Source organism: Musa acuminata, chromosome BXJ3-4, assembly GCF_036884655.1.
Source record: "Musa acuminata AAA Group cultivar baxijiao chromosome BXJ3-4, Cavendish_Baxijiao_AAA, whole genome shotgun sequence".
NCBI lineage: Eukaryota > Viridiplantae > Streptophyta > Magnoliopsida > Zingiberales > Musaceae > Musa > Musa acuminata.
The window spans coordinates 10,990,001-11,010,203 of NC_088352.1; the positions used below are offsets into that span (position 1 = coordinate 10,990,001).

The window sequence follows — 20,203 nt, forward strand, 5'->3', positions numbered from 1 at the left end:
TTGGTGGTGGCACTTTCCTCCTACCAGGACAAGAAGGTGGAGAGGACATGCAAGTGATCTGGAAGACCTTCATTGATTCTTGTTCGTAAATATTTTTTCCCCGTTTTTCGATCATTATGTGATTACTGATGTAAATTATCTTTCTGGATGATGGGTTTGATCGGGAAGAAATATCCAAGCTCATCATCCTCGGAGTTGGTTTTTGGGATTGAGATCTCAATAATGATGTTCTTAGTTTGTGATCTTGAGCCGTAAGCAAGGTTAGAAACTGGTTGTTGGCTACAGCCACAGAGGGGAAAAGGCTTCGCGGTTTCCAGGGGTTAAGACTTTCTCTGGTCAACGAACAGGCGCTATATTGTATATATGAGGAGATAACAAGGTATCACCTAACGATGATCTCACGTTGACTGAAATGAGGATCGCCAAGAAAGTTAAGATTGCTCACCCTGTGCAACAAGGTTAATTATATTAAATATACGCAAGTTAAGATTGTCAGGTTCTCACGGAAATCATCTCTTTAAACCTCATATTAATGGAACCTCGTGAACTCTATATAATTGTTTTATAATTTTCTCACATCTGCTTGATTGTATAATTGTTGATATATGATTCCAAGTTCTTACACTGAGGAAATGCCGTCACTTGAGCTTGATTTAATGGTCATAAGCAGCCCGATTTAAACTTAGATTGGGTCTAATCTCTGCTGTTCGTATCTGGGCTCAGCAATGGCGGCATAATTACCGGTTAGCACGAGAACACATGAGCCATGAAGAAGGTACAGTGTACAGCATCAATCGTTGACCGGCAAATTGACGGACCGGATGATCGGGTGGATCCGTCGATCACATCAGTCAACACACGGCGTCAGGTTCGGCAACATGATTCACTTGCTAGCCGCCATCACGATGACCACGAAACAATGGATGAACAGCGACCCTATGCCAAACATCACATTCGTTAGCCACCGCCTTAGGAAGAACCGGTCTGGAATCCGAATTATCGAATTGAACCGGGTTCAACCAAGCAATTCTTCATACGAATCGGACGAACTGGCTGATCCAACCGGCCTTCACCGATTAAATGGTCGTCCTACTCCATTTAGGAAGACGAAATTAAACTTGTTCGCAAAAAAGGTGCACGAGTACGGTGGAAGTGTTGTCCTCATATCTGTCATAGCACGGGAAGTTGAAGACGTAGCTCGAGACTGAGATAGAAGCAGGTTAATTGATTCAACTCGGGATGTTAATTGACCGATGTGGATTTGAGTAGTCATTCTAGAATCTTGATATATCAGCTTCGGGATTTTTGAGTCGATTCCTCTAATGAGTATGATGAATATTGGGATGTAGAATAATAATATGATGATGATGATGATGAGAGAAAGTTTATTCATAGCCCAAGTCCCTAATCATTCATGGTTGGGATAATTAGAGTGGGTATCAAGATGATAGGTGACGTGATTAATCATCTTTAGAGTGATAGTTTCGATCATTCAGGTGATAAGCGTTATAACCTAATTATATTTAGAGGGGTAGTTGTGACTTATCGAGGTAGTGGAATCATTGCCTATGGAGATGGTGGTAACGTGATCTAATTGTCGGTGGGGTAATGATTTTGATTGTCGAGGTGGCATAACTATCACTAAGAAGGTGACTGACAACATGACCTAATTAAGTTTAAGATGATGGTTTCAATTATCAAGTTGCCATAATTACATAGTCTAATTGTCTCTTAGGCGACATTTAGACCATTGAAATGGTACAGTGACTGTTAATACAATTGGTGATGCATACGCAACGCAGTGTTAGCCTCTATGTCACATAAAGAGGTCATACTTTTTTTTCTCTTAATCAAGATACAATAACACTTGGTCAATTAAATAAGAAACAAAATTATCAAATAAGAAAACAAAGTCACAACAATTTATCTAGAAAAATCATCACTATCTGATTTTTAATTAACGATGTCCATTACCATTCGGGAATAACGACGGAGTTTTGAGTGTTACACCCACTGCCTCAAATATACAAGGAACCTTCTTTCTCCGCACACAACACTGGTCCAAGATGGCCCATTTGACCCGATCCAATAAAAATGCTTCCTCTCCTCCCCCAAAATGCAATCTTTGCATGACAACATCGTATGTGTGTATATGCAATAAAAATGCTCAATCGAGTCTTTTTGAGGCTTCTACTAAATCAATTTTAATCCCTTTATTCATAATTCAAAAGTCGTGAACTTAATCATCTAAATTTTCGATTTCATTTATCATATGATTTAAATTAAAAATAATATACATATATTAGTAAAACTACAAATCGATCACAGGAATCTTTAAATTTCCATCATTAATTAATTATTATGATTATTATTTCCTTCTTTTAGTTTATCAAATAGAAAAATCAAGATGAAGAAGTCTTGAAAAAGGGTATCTTCTGACCGCAGGAATCGATGCGGCAGAAAGCAACAGAGAGGTAGCTATCCGTGAGAATGAGATCGCAAAGCACGTGCTTGGAATCGATGCTCGGAGTTTTGTCGGACCGGGACCGGAGGCAAAAGCACAAGCAGTCGATTCACCGGTGGACTTGAGAAGCAAGACTCGGCCTTCGGAGGCCGTACGTCCACCGGATGCTGGCGTGCCGTCGCCGTCGCCTTTTTTTATTAGCATATGGAGTGTGGCCCACGACGTGTTCGCTGCAATTCCACAATGAATATTATTTTATGGAGGTCCCGTCGATGGCCACTTCCGTGGCAAATGTGATACGAGAGGAGGTCCCACGCCACCGGGGATTCGATGGGCTTCTTCTTGACATGGTAGCGAGAGTAGACTTCTTCTTCGTCGTGATGCAGCCTCATCGCAGAAGACCTGGATTCACCGTTGAAGTAGACTTGTGAAGTCGTGGATGCTGCTACGCCTTTGGAGAGTGGCATCACGAAGCCGATCAGCTGCTTGCTGTAATGTCCGCTCTTCTCCGGTGAGTATTTTTCTACCTTTAGCTCTGCCCTTTTTTTTTTTTTTTTTTTTAACATAATAAATAAGTAAATAAAATAAATTAGCTGCGTGCAATGCACGGAGATATGATGCTTTTGCATATATTATAATAATTTAATTTTTAAATGCATGTCACATTCATAAAAATGACTGTTAATGGAAAAAAAATTGAGGATATGTCATGTTGCGTTGGTCGATGCATATCTATGATCACATATGGGTTAAAACATGTGTGATATCTCAGCATATTCTAACATAAATAAAAACAATTGAGCAAAGTCATGATGATTATGAACGGTAGCTATTGATTTTAGTTAAATAAAAATACATCAAACCGAAATTAGAAGCTAATTTAGCGACTCCAGCTTATTAATTTCAATTTTGATCACACCTTAATCATTTGTCTTATGATTGTGTATCAAACTTACCAAAAGTTGAGAGCCTGACATATTTTTACACCTTAAATATTGCTCTATCAAACTCATTTAGTATTCAAGCTTATTAATTTTAATTTTGGTTATTTCTATTGCTTTTAACTTCTTTCAATCTCGAATTAAAATAGATATTTTTTATCTTTTTTGACTTGGATTTCTCGACTTAGAGATTTTTAATCTTTTTCGATTTGGATATCTAGACTTATGTTTCTGACATGATTGACGTTATTAAAATGACAAAATTCTTATGAGATATTAGTGTCAAAGATATCCAAAATTCTTTAGTTTATATATATATATATATATATATATATACATATAACAATGTCTCACACGGTCTGCCAGCGGACACATCTCACGTAAACGCTTGACTGGAGGAGCAAGACTTGTCGTCGGTGTAATTCCGCGATTGCTACTCTTCCAACATGATTCGGAATTGCTATGGTTTTCAAATTTATTACACAAAGAGGAGGAAAATTCTCGACCCACAATTGAACAATCAACGAGCAAAGCGATTCAGTCAAGTACATGAAGAATATGATATTACAGCCACAAACTATTCAGCAGGTTTAAATTAGGAGGAATTGACCACGAATTAGATGTTAATAGTGGACGAGGATTCTTCACTCTTTCAAAGCAAAGCAGTGGTCCAACTTGTGCATCTTCCTTCCGGAAAGTAATTATAATTTTCATTTATGTATATCCGGCTGCAGACAAGAGAGGAAGATGTTAATAGTGGACGAGGATTCTTCACTCTTTCAAAGCAAAGCAGTGGTCCAACTTGTGCATCTTCCTTCCGGAAAGTAATTATAATTTTCATTTATGTATATCCGGCTGCAGACAAGAGAGGAAGAAGAGCCACCCACCACCGTCTTCTCCTCGACCGGTTCCTCTTTATTTGGTGGAGCATCTCGTCATTCGAATAGGACCGGCCATGGCACAACTTACTAGTCTTGTTCACACAACACACACACACACACACCGGATCACCGTCACCCGATGAAATCTAATCCGTTCCTTCGTTGCGTCCAAATCAATCTCGCTCACTTCTTCCCCATCAGATACATCGCAGTTTCTTATCCGGAGGCTGGCTTCGGTCGAGATGACTGCGTCTTACAAACTTCCTTCAATTGTAATTAATATCCGAGATGAAGAATATAATAATAAAAAAGGGTATGAAAACCTCGATAATACTGCTCCGTAATAAACCCAATCATAACACTGCTGCTCAATATAATCTTACAAGTAGCATGGACTCCGAGACCCATCAAAGCGTTGACTCAGGGGTGTTGAAAACGCACTAATACTTCGTGCCTATGCAAGAATAAATTATCTGTTTGATATTTATAAGTTGGTCATCACGGGGGGATTCCTCACGCCGGTTGCTTGCTTTGCTCCACCTGCTTCCCCCGCAGTCGGTCACTCGACGTCGAATCGAACGGAGATGATGATGATGGGGAGCCCACCGGAGTCCCACCGCCGCATGAGCCGCTCCTACAGCGAAACCACCGATTCCACCGCCCCATTCAGCGAGTGCCGGAGCGATCGCACTGGCGACCTCGACGGCCTGCTGGTCTGCTCCGACGACGACTTCTCGGACGAGATGGTCCGCGGCTTCATATTGGACCTCGAGTCGCCCTCCGTCGAGTCGCAGCTTCGCGCCGTCATGGTGCTCCGCTTTCTTGCCAAGAACAGCACCGAGAACCGCCTCCGCATCGCCCGCGCCGGCGCCGTCGCCCCCCTCGTCGCCCTCCTCTCCCACCCAGACCCGCAGATGCAGGAGCACGGCGTCACCGCCATCCTCAACCTCTCTCTGTGCGACGAGAACAAGGCCCCCATCGCCGCCGCAGGCGCCGTCTGCCACCTCGTCCGCGCCCTCCGCGCCGGCACCCCCGCCGCGCGGGAGAACGCCGCCTCCGCCCTCTTCCGCCTCGCTCAGCTCGACGACCTCCGCGCCGTCCTCGCCGGCTCCGGCGCCATCCCACCTCTCGTCGCCCTCCTCGAGACCGGCAGCCCCCGCGGCAAGAAGGACGCCGCCACCGCCCTCTACGTGCTGCTGGCGACCAAGGACAACGTCGCCCCGGCGGTGGAGGCCGGGGTGGTGCACCCGCTGCTGGACCTGATGGCCGATCCAAACTCCGGGATGGTGGACAAGGCGGCCTTTGTGCTCCTCTCCGTGCTGGCGACATCGGAGGGCCGGGCCGCGACGGTGGACGAGGGCGGGGTGCCGGTACTGGTGGACATGTTAGAGACGGGCAGAGGGAAGCAGAAGAAGGTGGCGATGCTGTCACTCCTACAGATCTGCCAGGAGAGCGACGCTCACCGGAGGCTGGTCGTCCGCGAGGGCGCCATCCCGCCGCTCATCGCCCTCTCCCAATCCTCCAGAGACTGCGAGAAGAAGGTTGGTAACCTCACCTCGCCATCCCGTGCGGTTCTCCGACTCCAACCTCTATTTAATTATCTTCTTCTTTTTTTTTTGACTCGGTATAAATTATTTTTTTACGATTAAATAAACAGGCGGAGGCGTTGGTCGAGTTGTTGCGGCAGCCAACCGAGAACGGCGTCAGCCGGACATGTGGCCAATTAGAAACCATGGTCACCTGACGGGCCGTCAGCGCTCGTCTCACGAGTGCATCGACGGAGTAGGTGGCAACGTGACACAGCATGCACTCGTTGCTTAGGTAGCGTCCGGAATCGTCGTCGCGGACGATGCACAATATGTAAATTTCAGAGCAGGAGGAACCTTTTTCTTAAATATATTTTCTTTTATTTATAGCAAAGAAAAAGAAAGAATAAATCGTGTATGTGTGGCGACTGCTAATTAAAGAGCTTCACAGTTTTCCATCGCCACGCCCATCGTTGCTTGGGTCGGTGGAGGGGAGAGCAGTTGTGGAATTAAAGGAAGGCGTCGTGGGTCGGCTATTTAGTGCTCCGTCGTACGCCACAGCTCGGCGTTAATGGTGCACTGTCGGCCGTGCAAGTGGGCGTGAGCCGATGCCGCCGCATCAAGTCGTCCCTGAGAAGTCGTAGATCGGGTCGAAGCCGCGGATACTCCTCGTTAGCAGAAGTGGGATCGCCAGCGACGATGGCGGTTCCTATCGATGCGCCTGGTAAGTGTTCGATTCATGGGCGCTGAGAATGACAGTATCGGCCGTTCTCTGCACGTTTTTACTCTCTGTTAGTGTTGAGACTCTACTAATATGATTAAGCTATCATCGGGAGACACAATCGAACATGGGCGTCGTCAGTGACACCTCGAGACTCCCAAGTCAATGGCGGTCTCACTCGGAGGCTTCCATTTGGATTTGGATATAGGAGAATCTCTTAGGCTGTAGGATTGGCCGAGTCAATACAACCTCGACATCTTTCTGCAGGTCACCAAGGGCCAACCCGACCAGATGAACTGTATCTTTTCCCACCTTCCATCTTCCACTGTTTTCTCAACATTTTATAACAGTGAGTTGAAGTTTTTTACGAAGAGTCCAATATACTCGTAGGATATAATATTTCCTCTCGTATGCAAGTGAGTTTAAGTTTTGTTGTGGGAAACAACTTTGAGCTGTGGTCTCGGGGTCGACGCGACTCGGTTCGGGTACGGACAATGGGGATCTCTTTGGGGTGTCTCTCGGGCCCGCTGAGGGGGTCGGGTGCGACGTCCGATCGGGACAGAGTAGCCGTCTCCTTCGGGCAAGAACTCCTCGCCTGTGCGTCCGGCGGGAACCTTCGGCCTCGCACCTGCACAAAGGTCGGGACAGGGTGCTCGGCCCGACCCCTCCGACGATCAAGTTACGGGGTGTGGAGGGGGTTTTGGATGAAGAAGTGTTTTTTGTGTCTCCTCCCCTTCCTGTTCAGAATGCGAGGGTATTTATAGGGAAGCTTACTGTTTCCTGATGTGCCCGCTTATAGGGGGCAGGCTGGTAGCGTCTGACAACAACGTTGCCGTGGCGTGAGGAACCGAGCCTGGGTAGGTGTTAATGCGCCTCGACCGACGTTCTGGTCCGTTTGACCGGGTGTTGTCACGTCGATCGAGGCGTGAGGTGTCATCTGACGTTAGCCGAGTCTTATCATAATTACTATCCGCATCATATTCCCCCCCGGAAAGAAGCTATGCGTCGGTCGTTGTGACGGGAGTCCGAGGCATGGCTTTAGCTTTCAGGCAGGCTGGTCGCGCAACCGCAGTCTCCGGGAGCATGGGGTCGAGGAGCACGACGCAAGCGGGCTAGCCACACAGGTGTGTCTCGGGGAGCATGGAGCCAAGGAGCATGACGCAGGCGGGTTGGCCGCGCAGGTGTGTCTCGGGGCATAGAGCCGAGGAGCACGACATAGGCGGACTGGCCGCGCAAGTGTGTCTCAGGAAGCATGGAGCTGAGGAGCACGACGCAGGCGGGCTGGCCGCGCATGCGTGTCTCGGGAAGCATGGAGCCGAGGAGCACGACGCAGGCGGGCTAACCGCGCAGGTGTGTCTCTGGTCATTGAGCCGAGGAGCACAACGCAGGCGGGTTGGCCGCGCAGGCGTGTCTCGGGAGCATGGAGTCGAGGAGCACGACGTAGGCGGGCTGGCCGCGCAAGCGTGTCTCGGGAAGCATGGAGCCGAGGAGCACGACGCAAGCGAGCTGGCTGCGTAGGTGTGTCTCGGGGAGCATGGAGCCGAGGAGCACGACGCAGGCGGGTTGGCCGCGTAGGTGTGTCTCGGGGCATGGAGTCGAGGAGCACGATGCAGGCGGACTGGCCGCGCAGGTGTGGTCTCGGGTATCATGCGGTCGAGGAGCACGACGCAGGCGAACAGACCGTGCAGGTGTGGTCTCGGGCAGCAGGCCGCCCTGAGGGGGGCTCGGCAGTCTACGGCCGAGGGATATGGCAAAGGCCGAAGGACACGACTTCAAGCGGGCAGGCCGCGCTGAGGTCGGCTCGGGCAGTCTGTGGTCGAGCGACGTGGCTCGAGCCGAGGGACACAACTCGGGCAGGCGTGTCTCGGGAGCATGGAGCCGAGGAGCACGACGTAGGCGGGCTGGCCGCGCAGGCGTGTCTCGGGGCATGGAGCCGAGGAGCACGACGTAGGCGGGCTGGCCACACAGGCGTGTCTCGAGAGCATGGAGCCGAGGAGCATGATGTAGGCGGGCTGGCCGTGCAGGCGTGTCTCGGGGCATGGAGCCGAGGGGCACGACGCAGGCGGGCTAACCACGTAGGCGTGTCTCAGGAAGCATGGAGCCGAGGAGCACAACGCAGGCGGGCTGGCCGCGCAGGTGTGTCTCGGGGAGCATGGAGCTAGGGAGCACGACGCAGGTGGGCTGGCCGCGCAGGTATCTCGGGGCATGAAGCCGATGAGCACGACGCAGGCATACTGGCCGCGCAAGTGTGGTCTCGGGTATCATGCGGCCGAGGAGCATGACGCAGGCGCGCAGGCCGCACAGGTGTGGCCTCGGACAACAGGTCGCCCTGAGGGGGGCTCGGCAGTCTATGGCCGAGGGATATGACAAAGGCCGAAGGACACGACTTCAGGCGGGCAGGCCGTGCTGAGTTCGACTCGGGCAGTCTGTGGTCGAGGGACGTGGCTCGGGCCGAGGGACACGACTCGGGCAGGCGTGTCTCGGGAGCATGGAGCCGAGGAGCACGACGTAGGCGGGCTGGCCGCGCAGGCGTGTCTCGGGGCATGGAGCCGATGAGCACGACGTAGGCAGGCTGGCCGCGCTGAGGTCGACTCGAGTAGGTATGTCTCGGGAGCATGGAGCCGAGGAGCACGATGTAGGCGGGCTGGCCGCGCAAGCGTGTCTCGGGGCATTGAGCCGAGGAGCACAACGTAGGCGGGCTGGCCGCGCAGGCGTGTCTCGGGAAGCATGGAGCCGATGAGCACGACGCAAGCGGGCTGGCCGCGCTGGTGTGTCTCGGGGCATGGAGCCGAGGGGCACGACGCAGGTGGACTGGCCGCGCAGGTGTGGTCTCGGGTATCATGCGGTCGAGGAGCACGACGCAAGCGGGCAGGCCGCGTAGGTGTGGTCTCGGGCATCATGCAGTCGATGAGCACTACGCAGGCGAGCAGGTCGCGCAGGCGTGGTCTCGGGCAGCAGGCCGCCTTGAGGGGGGCTCGGTAGTCTACGACCGAGGGATATGGAAAAGGCCGAAGGACACGACTTCAGGCGGGCAGGCCGCGCTGAGGTCGACTCGGGAAGTCTGTGGTCGAGGGACGTGGCTCGGGCCGAGGGACACGACTCAAGCGGGCAAGTCGCCCAGAGGTGAGCTCGGCAGTCTATGGCCGAGGGATCTGGCCAAGGTCGAAGGACACGACTTCAGGCAGGCAAGCCATACTGAGGTCGACTCGGGCAGTCTGTGGCCGAGGGACGTGGCTCGGGCCGAGAGAAACGACTCAGGCGGGCAGGCCGTGCTGAGGTGAACTTGGGCGGGCAGGTAGCCTTGAGGAGAGCTCGGCAGTTCACGGCCGAGGGATGTGGCAAAGGCCGAAGGACACGACTCAGGCGGGCAGGCGCGCTGAGGTCGTCTCGGCAGTCTTTGGCCGAGCCATGTATATTCAGAAGGATTTTAGGCCGGGGCTAACCGCGAGCCGGGAGGTAGTTAGGTAGATACTGAACCTTCGCTTCGGAAGAGACTGAGGCAGGGCTTAAATTTCTTTTCACGGGGACTACATTGAATAGCTGTCGCGGGTGCTTGACCCCTTCTATGGAGCCCGCTGTCGAAAGTTGTCCCTTTTCCTCATGGCCGCCCAGGCCTCCGCCGCGATGTACTAGCTAGCCCGCTGGAGCATCTCTGGCACCGTGGTGGGGGGTCGCTCCACGAGGGACCAGAGGAATCTGGAAGGTCGCAGGTCTATTATAAATGCCTGCACCAACAGACAAGGGTGAGTGTCCGGCAAGCCCCGGATTTGCGTGGCAAAGCGATCCACAAAATGTGAGAGGAGCTCGTCCTCCATTTGTTTGAGTCCGAGGAGCAGTGTCGCGGAGGGCTTTGGCCGTGCGTAGGTTACGAAGTGGAGCTCGAAGCCTTTGGCAAGCTGGTCGAAGGAAGCAATCGTTCCGACCTTCAAGCTGCCATACCACGAGTGGGCCGGCCCTCTCAGAGTGGTAGGAAATGCTCTGTACATCAGGGCATCAGAGGTTCCGTATAGCGCCATTTGGGCGCGAAAAGCAGCTACGTGGTCCGTCAGGTCGGTGGAGCCATCGTAAGCGTCCAGAGAGGGGAGCTGGAAGTCCGGGGGGCCTGTCAGATCCCGTATCTCAAGCGTGAAGGGAGACCCTTGGTGTGCGTCCTTCCTGAGCTCTTCCTTGGACCTGCAAACCTCTTTCTGCACCTTGTCGAGTCGTTGGCTGACGAAGCGCAACTGGGCCCGCAGGGAATCCAAAGAGAATCCAAAGAGAGTGTCTCGGGTTCCGGGCGGCCGCTCGGGTTTGTCATCACTGGATCCCCGAGTGGGGCCGGTCGGACCCGAGGAGAAGTCGGGGGCTCGGGAAATGTCATGTGGGCCCGAACAGGCGGCTTGCGTTGTCGCAGTAGTTCGATCTCAGGCGGGTGCGCCGGCTGAGAAATGAGCGGGATAATGGTTTGCACCATACCCATCAGAGTTCGGACTTGACGGGTGAGGTCCTGAAAGGCCTCGGATGACACGGGCGTTGAGTCGGCTAGGGCGTCGTCGGGTGGCGACAAGCCCGTGTCGTTGAATATTTGCCAATATCTTTCTGAGGTCGTGGCAGGGTGTTCATCACGATGGTCTCCGTGCGGGGGATGTTCCCCCAGGGCTTCGGTCGGGTGTGACCTCTCAGCGGTGGGCTCATCCGAGCGGCTCGGGTGATCACCCGACATTCCGGGCCCTTCCTCTAGCGCCAAAATGTTGTGGGAAACAACTTTGAGCCGTGGCCTCGGGGCCAACGCGACTCGGTTCGGGTCCGGACGACGGGGATCTCCTTGGGGCGTCCCTCGGGCCCGCAGAGGGGGTCGGGTGCGGCGTCCGATCGGGATGGAGTAGCCGTCTCCTTCGGGCAGGAACTCCTCGCCTGCGCGTCCGGCGGGGACCTTCAGCTTCGCACATGCACAAAGGTCGGGCCGGGGTGCTCGGCTCGACCCGTCCGACGATCAAGTTAGGGGATGTGGAGGGGGTTTTGGATGAAGAAGTGTTTTTTGTGTCTCCTCCCCTTCATCTTCAGAATGCGAGGGTATTTATCGGGAAGCTTATTGTTTCCTGATGTGCCTACTTGCAGGGGGCAGGCTGGTAGCGTCTAACAACAACGTTGGCGTGGCGTGAGGAACCGAGCCTGGGTAGGCGTTAATGCGCCTCGACTGGCGTTCTGGTTTGTTTGACCGGGTGCTGTCGCGTCGATCGAGGCGTGAGGCATCGTCTGACGTCAACCGAGTCTTATCATAATTACTATCCTCATCAAGCTTAATGAATGAACCAAACCCGACTGAATACATGATGAAATGTATTACACAAATATTAATTTGAATGGGTGAAACAAAGCGACATATAGAGATTTCCAACTCATGGCGTGCTTTGCTATCACCATAAAAGGATTTTGAATTAAGTGATTAGTAATTCTCAACAAGCTGTTCTTGATTGAGTTATTGTAAGTCCTTTCGTAGCAATGATGAGTGCGACAACCTCCAACCATGTTTACAATGAAACGTGGAATCTATTTAAATGTTAGATGGGGAGACATTACATCCTTCTATCATCATTGGGACAATGCTCGATGATTGTGGAACACAGGACTAACTTAAAAAGGGACCCATTAATCTCCTACCAAAATATGGTGATAATTGTGACTGTTGTTTTTTACCCCTTCGTCTTATGCTCTTGCTCACCCTTCTTGTTCGCAGTACACAACCAAAGAACTACTGTAGACTGCACTTCATTCTACACTGTTCTCTTCTGGTTTCTGCCTCCTGCTTTGATCGATTGTTAACTTGCTACCGCATGACTGAGAGCGCATGGAAGCATTCGGTTGACCAAAGACATACTGTATATTGTTCTTACCGGTTTTCTCCCCCTCCTTGAGCTTGGGAAGATTTACTTGTCCATCTACTGCTCCTGAGGACACACACCATTGGCTTGCAAAGGTTTTCAGGATGGCTATTGCAGCAACCTGTATTTTAAGGCCAGAGGATTCATGTAACATGGTGCATTTGATGAGCATCCCCAACACAAAATGGATCTTTGTGGTTTCATGTGAAAAATATACATAGAGATGATATTGAGGTAATGTATATTTAGATAGAGCTTGAAAGAGAGATTTTTTTCAATTATATATTTAAGTCTTACATATATATCATAGTGATTGATCCTCAAATCATATGTTGATCAAGGATTAGAATATATAAGGTGACGAGGATAGTAATTATGATAAGACTTGGCTGACGTCAGATGACGCCTCACACAATAGCACCTGGTCGATGCTGACCGGAACGTCGACCGAGGCGTATTAACACCCTGCTCAAGCTCAATTCCTCACGCTACGCCAACGTTGGTGTCAGACACTACTAGCCTACCCCCTGCAAGCGGGCACATCAGGAAACAGTAAGCTTCCCTATAAATACCCTCTCGTTCATTAGAGAGAGAGGAGGGTAGAGACACAAAACCACTTTATATCATGGTGATTGATCCTCAAATCATATATTGATTAAGTATTAGAATATATAAGGTGATGAGGATAGTAATTATGATAAGACTCGGCTGACGTCATATGACGCCTCACGCAACAGCACCTAGTCGATGCTGATCGGAACGCCAACCGAGGCGTATTAACACCCTGCTCAAGCTCAATTCCTCACGCCATGCCAACGTTGGTGTCAGACGCCACCAGCCTGCCCCCTACAAGCGGGTACATCAGGAAACAGTAAGCTTCCCTATAAATACCCTCTCGTTCATCAGAGAGAGAGGAGGGCAGAGACACAAAACCACTTCTTCTCCTGAAACCCCCTCCACATCCTCTGCTAAGTTAATCGTCGGAGGGGTCGGGCCGAGCACCTCGGCCCGACCTTTGCACAGGTGCGAAGCCGAAGGTCCCTGCCGGACGCGTAGGCGAGGAGTTCCTGCCCGGAGGAGATGGCCACACCGTTCCAATCGGACGCCGCACCCAACCCCCTCAGCGGGCTCGAGGGACGCCCCACAAGGAGATCCCCGTCGTCCGGACCCGAACCGAGCCGCATCGGCCCCGAGGCCACGGCTCAAGGTTGTTTCCCACAACATAAGAAATACAAAATTATCATTTCAATATTTATCTCTATTATGATTCTTTATCATGCCCCTATAAATACAAGCTTCCATTAAAGATGCTAATCTTAGAATGTTATAATTAAAAAATCCTAAGAGTGAGAAACTTTGTGAGGGACTCAGCTAGCCAGTCAAAAGTATCGACTTGAGAAACACGTAGTTGATGTCGGATAACTTGATCTCTGACAAGATATAAGTCGATAACAATATATTTTATACGAGAGTAGAATATCAAGTTGGAGCATAGGTAGGTGGCATTGATATTGTCACAGTATATTATTGGAGTGGATTGATGAGATGTCAAGTTTGTGAAATAGATTGGCGATCCCAGTTGATTTCTACAACGATGGTGACAATGACTTGGTATTCAACTTCAGTAGTGAATCTTGCAACCATGTTCTATTTCTTGAAACTCCAACTCACTAAGTTTGCTCTAAGGAAGATAATGCATGTTGATGTAGATGTTCTATTATCAATATTGACTACCTAATCAGCATCAACGAAGACATGATGATGAATGGATGAGTGTTTATGAAGAAGTCCATATTTGAGAGTCTCTTTAAGATATCACAGTATACATTTTTGTATTGACCAATATGCGGTGGAGGGCTGATGCATGAATTATGATAATTTATTGACTACAAATGAAATGTCTAAATGTCTAAGAGATAAATACTGCAACGAACCAAATTATCGATATTGTATAAGATCCATAGTAGGACTACATTATATAATTCATTATATAATTTGAGTGATTTAGTGGAGGAGACTAGGGTGGTAACTTTTTTGATATTCTACATATTTATCTTCAATAATAGATCTCAAATGTACTTATATTGATATAAGAAAAGTCTAGATATGAATATTGCTTCCACGTTCAAAAAAAATAACTTAAGGTTCCTAAGTCTTTGATGGAGAATCGATATGTCAATTGTTTAAAAAATTACTTGATCTCAATAGAATTATTACCTATGATGATAATGTCATTCACATGAATCAGTAGATATATAGTACATCATTTTTTTTATCGTAAGAATAAAGAATTGTCAAATTGACGAAGTCGATTGACATTAAAAATAAGCCAAGTTTGGTATACCAAGCTCCTGGAGCTTAGTGAAGTCCATAAATAACTTTTCATAGTTTACAAACATAGTCTAGATATTGAGGATTAATAAAGTCAGGGGGTTACTGCATAAATATATTTTCAATTAAGGTCCTTTATAAGAAAACATTATTAATACCTAGTTGATATACATGCTAACCTTAAGTGATAGTCAAACTCGGGATAATTCAAATTATCATTAATTTAATAATTAGACTAAAGATCTTTGTGATATTAATATTTGATCGTTGGAGAGACTTTTTAGTCACTAGACATATTTTGTATCTAGTAATGGATTCATTTGGATTTTGCTTAATTCAAAAGATTCACCTATGCTCGATGATATTTTATATGAGGTGAGATGATGTAAAGGTATATATAACATTATAAAGTATGGTCATATTTGTCATATATAATTTTGCTTCTATGTGAAGATTTTTGAGCGTAGGTGATGCTTATGAGTTTAATAGAGTTAGGTTGAGAACTTGTTGTAGAATGAAGATTAAAGATTTGACATGGTTTGAGGATGTTATTTTTGGACTGTGTTGTCATGTGATGTTTAGTCTTAATGGTATTATTGGGTTATATTGATGATATGCGAATTAGTGAAGAGCTGGCAACACATACTTGATGAAACTAATGCACTTTGGTATCACTTGATCGATGAGAGATTAAAGATATCATTTCTGGTGCTGAGAGTATTGCTTCATTAGGTATTGCAAAGTGAGTTGGTAGAGAGGTAGATGGAGAAGTTACAGAGAAGGTGAGGTGCTATTGAACTAGCGTACTAAAGGGGTATATGTTTAGATGAGAACTGCTAGTTGATGTGGTAAGAGATGAGCTTGAGTGGGTGGGTTTAAGGTATCGCTCCAGCAAGAGTTTTGGTGGTCGGAAGAGAGGGCATGCTAAGTAGATATGGATTAAGGGTAGATCTATAGGACATCTGACCTATGACGTTGATGATGCCCTAGAATGAGGAACACGTCGTTGGCTGTGAGTTGAAGAGAAGGGAGTATTGCTTGCAATGGTAGAAGGTAATCGATGGAGAGCAACTTGAACCAAGAGCCATAATTGTTACTATAGAGAAAGCAGTGACGAGCAATAAGGGAATTAAGAGGAGGAAGTAGCGAGATTTTGATCACTGAGAGCAATCAGATCAGGTAGACAACATTGTAGATATCCTATTCACTGGATCTGCAGTGGAGAAGAACAAAGGATGACTCTGTAGCAACATAGAATAGTTATAAGGGGGAGATGACAGTTCACCGAGTACTATAAAGAATTTACTGTGAAAAAAATGATAATATTATTTATTGAGATAATATATATTTATACATAATTTAAGGGAGAGATTTTCCTCGATCATATATTTAAATCATGCATATATATCATAATGATTAATTTTGACTTGATTGAAGATTAAAATATATAAATAAAATAAAATTATCATTCCATATTATCTTTTTTCACAACTCCATCACTCTTTCTAAATGAGAACACAATGCTCTCCTTCCAAGCAAAAGAGACCATGGAGTGACGAGACAGGAAACTTTGAAGAGCCACTTACAAACCTGTTCATTCCAAGTTACTCTACGGCCTATGTAGAGGAGAGCTGATGAGGAAGCAGAGTGTCTTGACTCGGCCATTGTTAACTGCAATGGATCGAGAAGATCCATTGGTGGTTTTCCACATCTACAGGTCTTAAAATTTGACCGAGTGAGAAGATCTAGTCTCCAACTTCATTTTCACGGTTGATGGACAAAGCTAAAGCAAGTAAACTCAGAATCCTACAAGGTCAATGAAACCAGAGAACGTGCTAAACACTCCTGGGTCAAAGTCAAGGTCAAAGTCTTCCTCTTCGGACTCGGTCAAATTTCTACCCCTATTGCATGCTATAAGTGCGCTATGGGTATCCAACCCTTCTTCCTCACTACCTTCTTGCTTCCAAGCCTAATTACCAGTTCTACTTAGCTAAGATGGCGTCCGCCAGCATCGACAGCTACCGCAAGGGCGCCATGATCTACCGCGGGGATACCATCTGCAAGAGGAGGTCGATCGAGCTGCTCGAGGAGCTCGGCCTGCCCAAAGGTCTGTTACCCCTGGAGGACATGGAGGAGTTCGGATACAATCGGGAGACCGGATTCATATGGCTGGTGCAGGGAAGGAAGAAGGAGCACAACTTCAGGAAGGTCAAGCGGCAGGTGTCGTACGCCGCCGAAGTGACGGCCTTCGTGGAGGAGCGGAAGATGAAGAAGATGACGGGGGTGAAGACCAAGGAGCTGCTGCTGTGGCTCTCCGTCGTCGAGATGTACGTCGACGACCCCTCGTCTGGGAAGATCACCTTCAAGACCGGCACCGGCTTGTCCGACAGCTTCCCTGTCTCCGCCTTCGAGCTGCAGCAGTGAGGCATGGAAATATGACATGTTACCGTCGTTTTATGCGTCTAATGCTGCCGTACCAAATCAAAGTTTGATCTAAGGTTCTTAAAATTGCAGATTGGCCCCTCCAAAATTATATATATATATATATATATATCTTATTAATTAATGTGAATCATTACAATGACATTTGCAAGTTTTTGAGCTTTGCAAATATATATATGCCAAACCAGAAAATAAAAATAAAAATTCACCAACTTTAATGCCTATATATATTATGGTGCAAATTTAATTGAGATCCAATTTGTTTATAATCGAACACTAGAAAATTTACCATTAGCATAAAGCTGCGATTTAGGCTAAATTTCAAGCGTGGTTGTCACATTGAGACTTGGAACCCATTCCTAGCGAACATGAAGTCGATCGTAATAAGTTGACTCGATGGATTGACTGACCTAGTTGGCCTTGTCGCGTTGACCCATCACGAATGTGATCTATCTGATCTGTTTCTCTGTGCAACTTAAGGCCTATCAAAGAAGATCAAGTTGAATTATCCGATGTTGTGATTTGCATATGCTTATTTAGGATGAGACACATGATTAGAAGACGCCATCAAGTGACTATGGTTTAAACCAAAGAGAAACGAACATCACAAAAGATACTACACTTCAATTTAAAGAAATACATAAAAAAATCTTTAAGTATATATATATATATATATATATATATATATATATATATATATATATATATATATATATATATATATATATATATATATATATATCACCGTAGTGTCACAACTAATCTTGGTGGCCTTAAGTTGAAAAGAAAATTCTTTCTACTTTGTGTCGTCTATGAGCTTTGCAAAGTAAGAACATATTCTTATCTAATCCGTGCCTTGTCATTGTTTTCACATTTTGCTGCCTTTACTTTTTCTTTTTAAACACCATGCCCAACAGTCTATGAATTGAGATTTATTTAGATGATTCTGAGTCAAATTTGAAAGGGCACATTACGGAGCATCCTACGAGGACCTGACCCACGCCACATCAGCCCGAGCACAAGATCTCGGGAGGGAGATAGAGCCACAACAGATGTGTCGTCGATAATCCAGGATGCAACGGTCATCTCCTCACGTCGTTCGACGCCGCACTAGCCATTCCCGCCGAAACAAGGATCGTCCTGAGGTCCCGGGAAACCCAGGACGATGCCGCATGGCATCGTTCCACGTATCTCAGACATCGAATACTCGAAAGTACATTCCCCAAGAGTCACAATAAAAACCCCTTGCCAGCATCTGACGAGGGACATGAGAACATTAGTAGACTATTGACTCAAGCTTCAGAGGGGCACAAGTCGAGATCATCTCCATCTCGACCTAGGCATGTGCGCAGGAATCCAGGTGCAGCAACGACGAACGAGTTCGGGGGAGAAGCACGTCACCACCAAGTCCAATCTCAACCCGACCGACCGAGATTTTCGCCCTAAGGACGATCCTGGACGTCGCCAATCGGATCAAACCGTGTCGACCACGCAGTCATGGCTCGAGGTTCGTGGAATATTTTGGTACTAGAAGGAGGGTCGATGTCGCAGGAACGTTTTGTAGCCGACAAAGAAGCTCGCCTCACCGAAGAACCACCGACGATCTACAACACCCATGGGCCCGGAGGGTAGTCGTCGGCCACTCAAAGGGATGCGGGCTGTCATGGACTTAGCTGGTTTTGTCTAAGTCGTGCGGCACCCTTGCATGTCCATCCGTAAAGGTCAACCTCCCCGAAACCTCCCATGGTCCCTTAGGACCTACAAAAGAGAAAACAAGTTAGAGAAAGCGCCTCACTCGGGATCCATAAGCAAACATTCCAGGAAACACTCCATAGACAATGTAAATTATAAACAGACTTTACAAACTCTAAACAGTTGCACAACAAAGGGTCAAAATGGTCCACTATAGATCAAAAATCTCTCACAAGTGTCCACATGACACAACATTTATTTGCAAGCCTAAAGCGGCCACCAAACCCAACTAAAATGGGACTATTAAGCCTTCGGTCGTCCCTCTACATGTTGTGTAAAGCATGAACATACCAAAAGACATGAGTATATATAAGCATTACATCAAACATCTTGTTTAAAAGTTTGTCAGTGACAGAGCATTGTAACCCAGACGTCGGATCGCTACTGGCACCTATTCAATATCCTAGGCTCTCCCCCCCGGAGATACTATGGGACCCTCAATCGTCTCACCCGAGGCGTTCCTTGGTCTCACAAAGCAAATGCAAACCATGGCCGGAATGATGCAGACAATCGCCTCGCTTATCCCGCAGCTCCTGCAATTAGTGGCTCCTCCCCCGTCCCTACCCGCCTTCACCTCGCAGCCGCCCTATATTCCTCCAACCAACCCGATGGCACAAATCCCAACCCATAATGAAATTGAGGAACGGGTCGAGGCGAGAGCTCCGAGAGTGCCGCCCGACCAAAGCACGCCTACATCCCACTAGGTACCCTCGTCGTATCCCGAGCCCGATACCCTATCATCGGACTCGGCAGATGACTCATTTAGAGTCCAACTGTCTACAATGAATTGTCTCCTGGATGAGTTCTAGCGAGAAGTCCTCAAGTCCCGAGACGAAACCAAAGAAAGCAATGCAAGAAGATCCCCTTTCACTCAAGAGATCTAGGATAAGCCTGTGCCACTCAACTTCCGACTCTCAGCATTGGAGACCTACGATGGTGGTTATGACCCAACGGAACATGTCGCTGCATTCTGAGCCCAGATGGCTCTCTATGGCACCTCTGATGCCCTGATGTGCTAGGCATTCCCCACTATTTTAAGGGGGCTAGCGCAGACATGGTTCAACCGACTGCAACCATCCTCGGTCTTGACCATCGACCAGCTTGCAAGAGAACATACAGGCCGACGCTCTAGCCCGACTAGCCTCCTCTCGCAACTCGGGGGAACTCTTGTCGAGAACCGAAGTCCTCTCGGCCCCGATGATCTCGACCGAGACCGTCACTACAACTGAAGTCACTCCGAACTGGATGGACGAGATCCTCCATTATAAAAGGGAAGGAGTGCAA

At 48.0% G+C, this 20,203-nt stretch overlaps 3 protein-coding genes across 3 annotated transcripts in view; all 3 read left to right on the forward strand.

Annotated features, from left to right (window-relative positions):
• The window catches only part of LOC135586637 (uncharacterized), a 1,043-nt gene extending 636 nt beyond the window's left edge, over window positions 1-407 (forward strand). The window contains exon 1 of the mRNA XM_065146791.1: window positions 1-407. This exon is cut by the window's left edge and continues 636 nt beyond it. Within this exon, the coding sequence (XP_065002863.1) occupies window positions 1-57 (57 nt within the window). The 3' untranslated portion in view covers window positions 58-407.
• Window positions 408-4,791: 4,384 nt separating this feature from the next.
• On the forward strand, window positions 4,792-6,276 carry LOC135635428 (U-box domain-containing protein 4-like). Its single transcript, XM_065146474.1, has 2 exons — window positions 4,792-5,827; window positions 5,944-6,276. The coding sequence occupies exons 1-2, from the start codon at window positions 4,871-4,873 to the stop codon at window positions 6,028-6,030; spliced, it is 1,044 nt and encodes a 347-aa protein (XP_065002546.1). The 5' UTR covers window positions 4,792-4,870; the 3' UTR covers window positions 6,031-6,276.
• A 10,413-nt stretch (window positions 6,277-16,689) lies between these two features.
• Window positions 16,690-17,238, forward strand: LOC135634976 (uncharacterized). The gene has a single exon (XM_065145754.1). The coding sequence runs from the start codon at window positions 16,721-16,723 to the stop codon at window positions 17,147-17,149; it is 429 nt and encodes a 142-aa protein (XP_065001826.1). The 5' UTR covers window positions 16,690-16,720; the 3' UTR covers window positions 17,150-17,238.
• The last annotated feature ends 2,965 nt before the right edge of the window (window positions 17,239-20,203 follow it).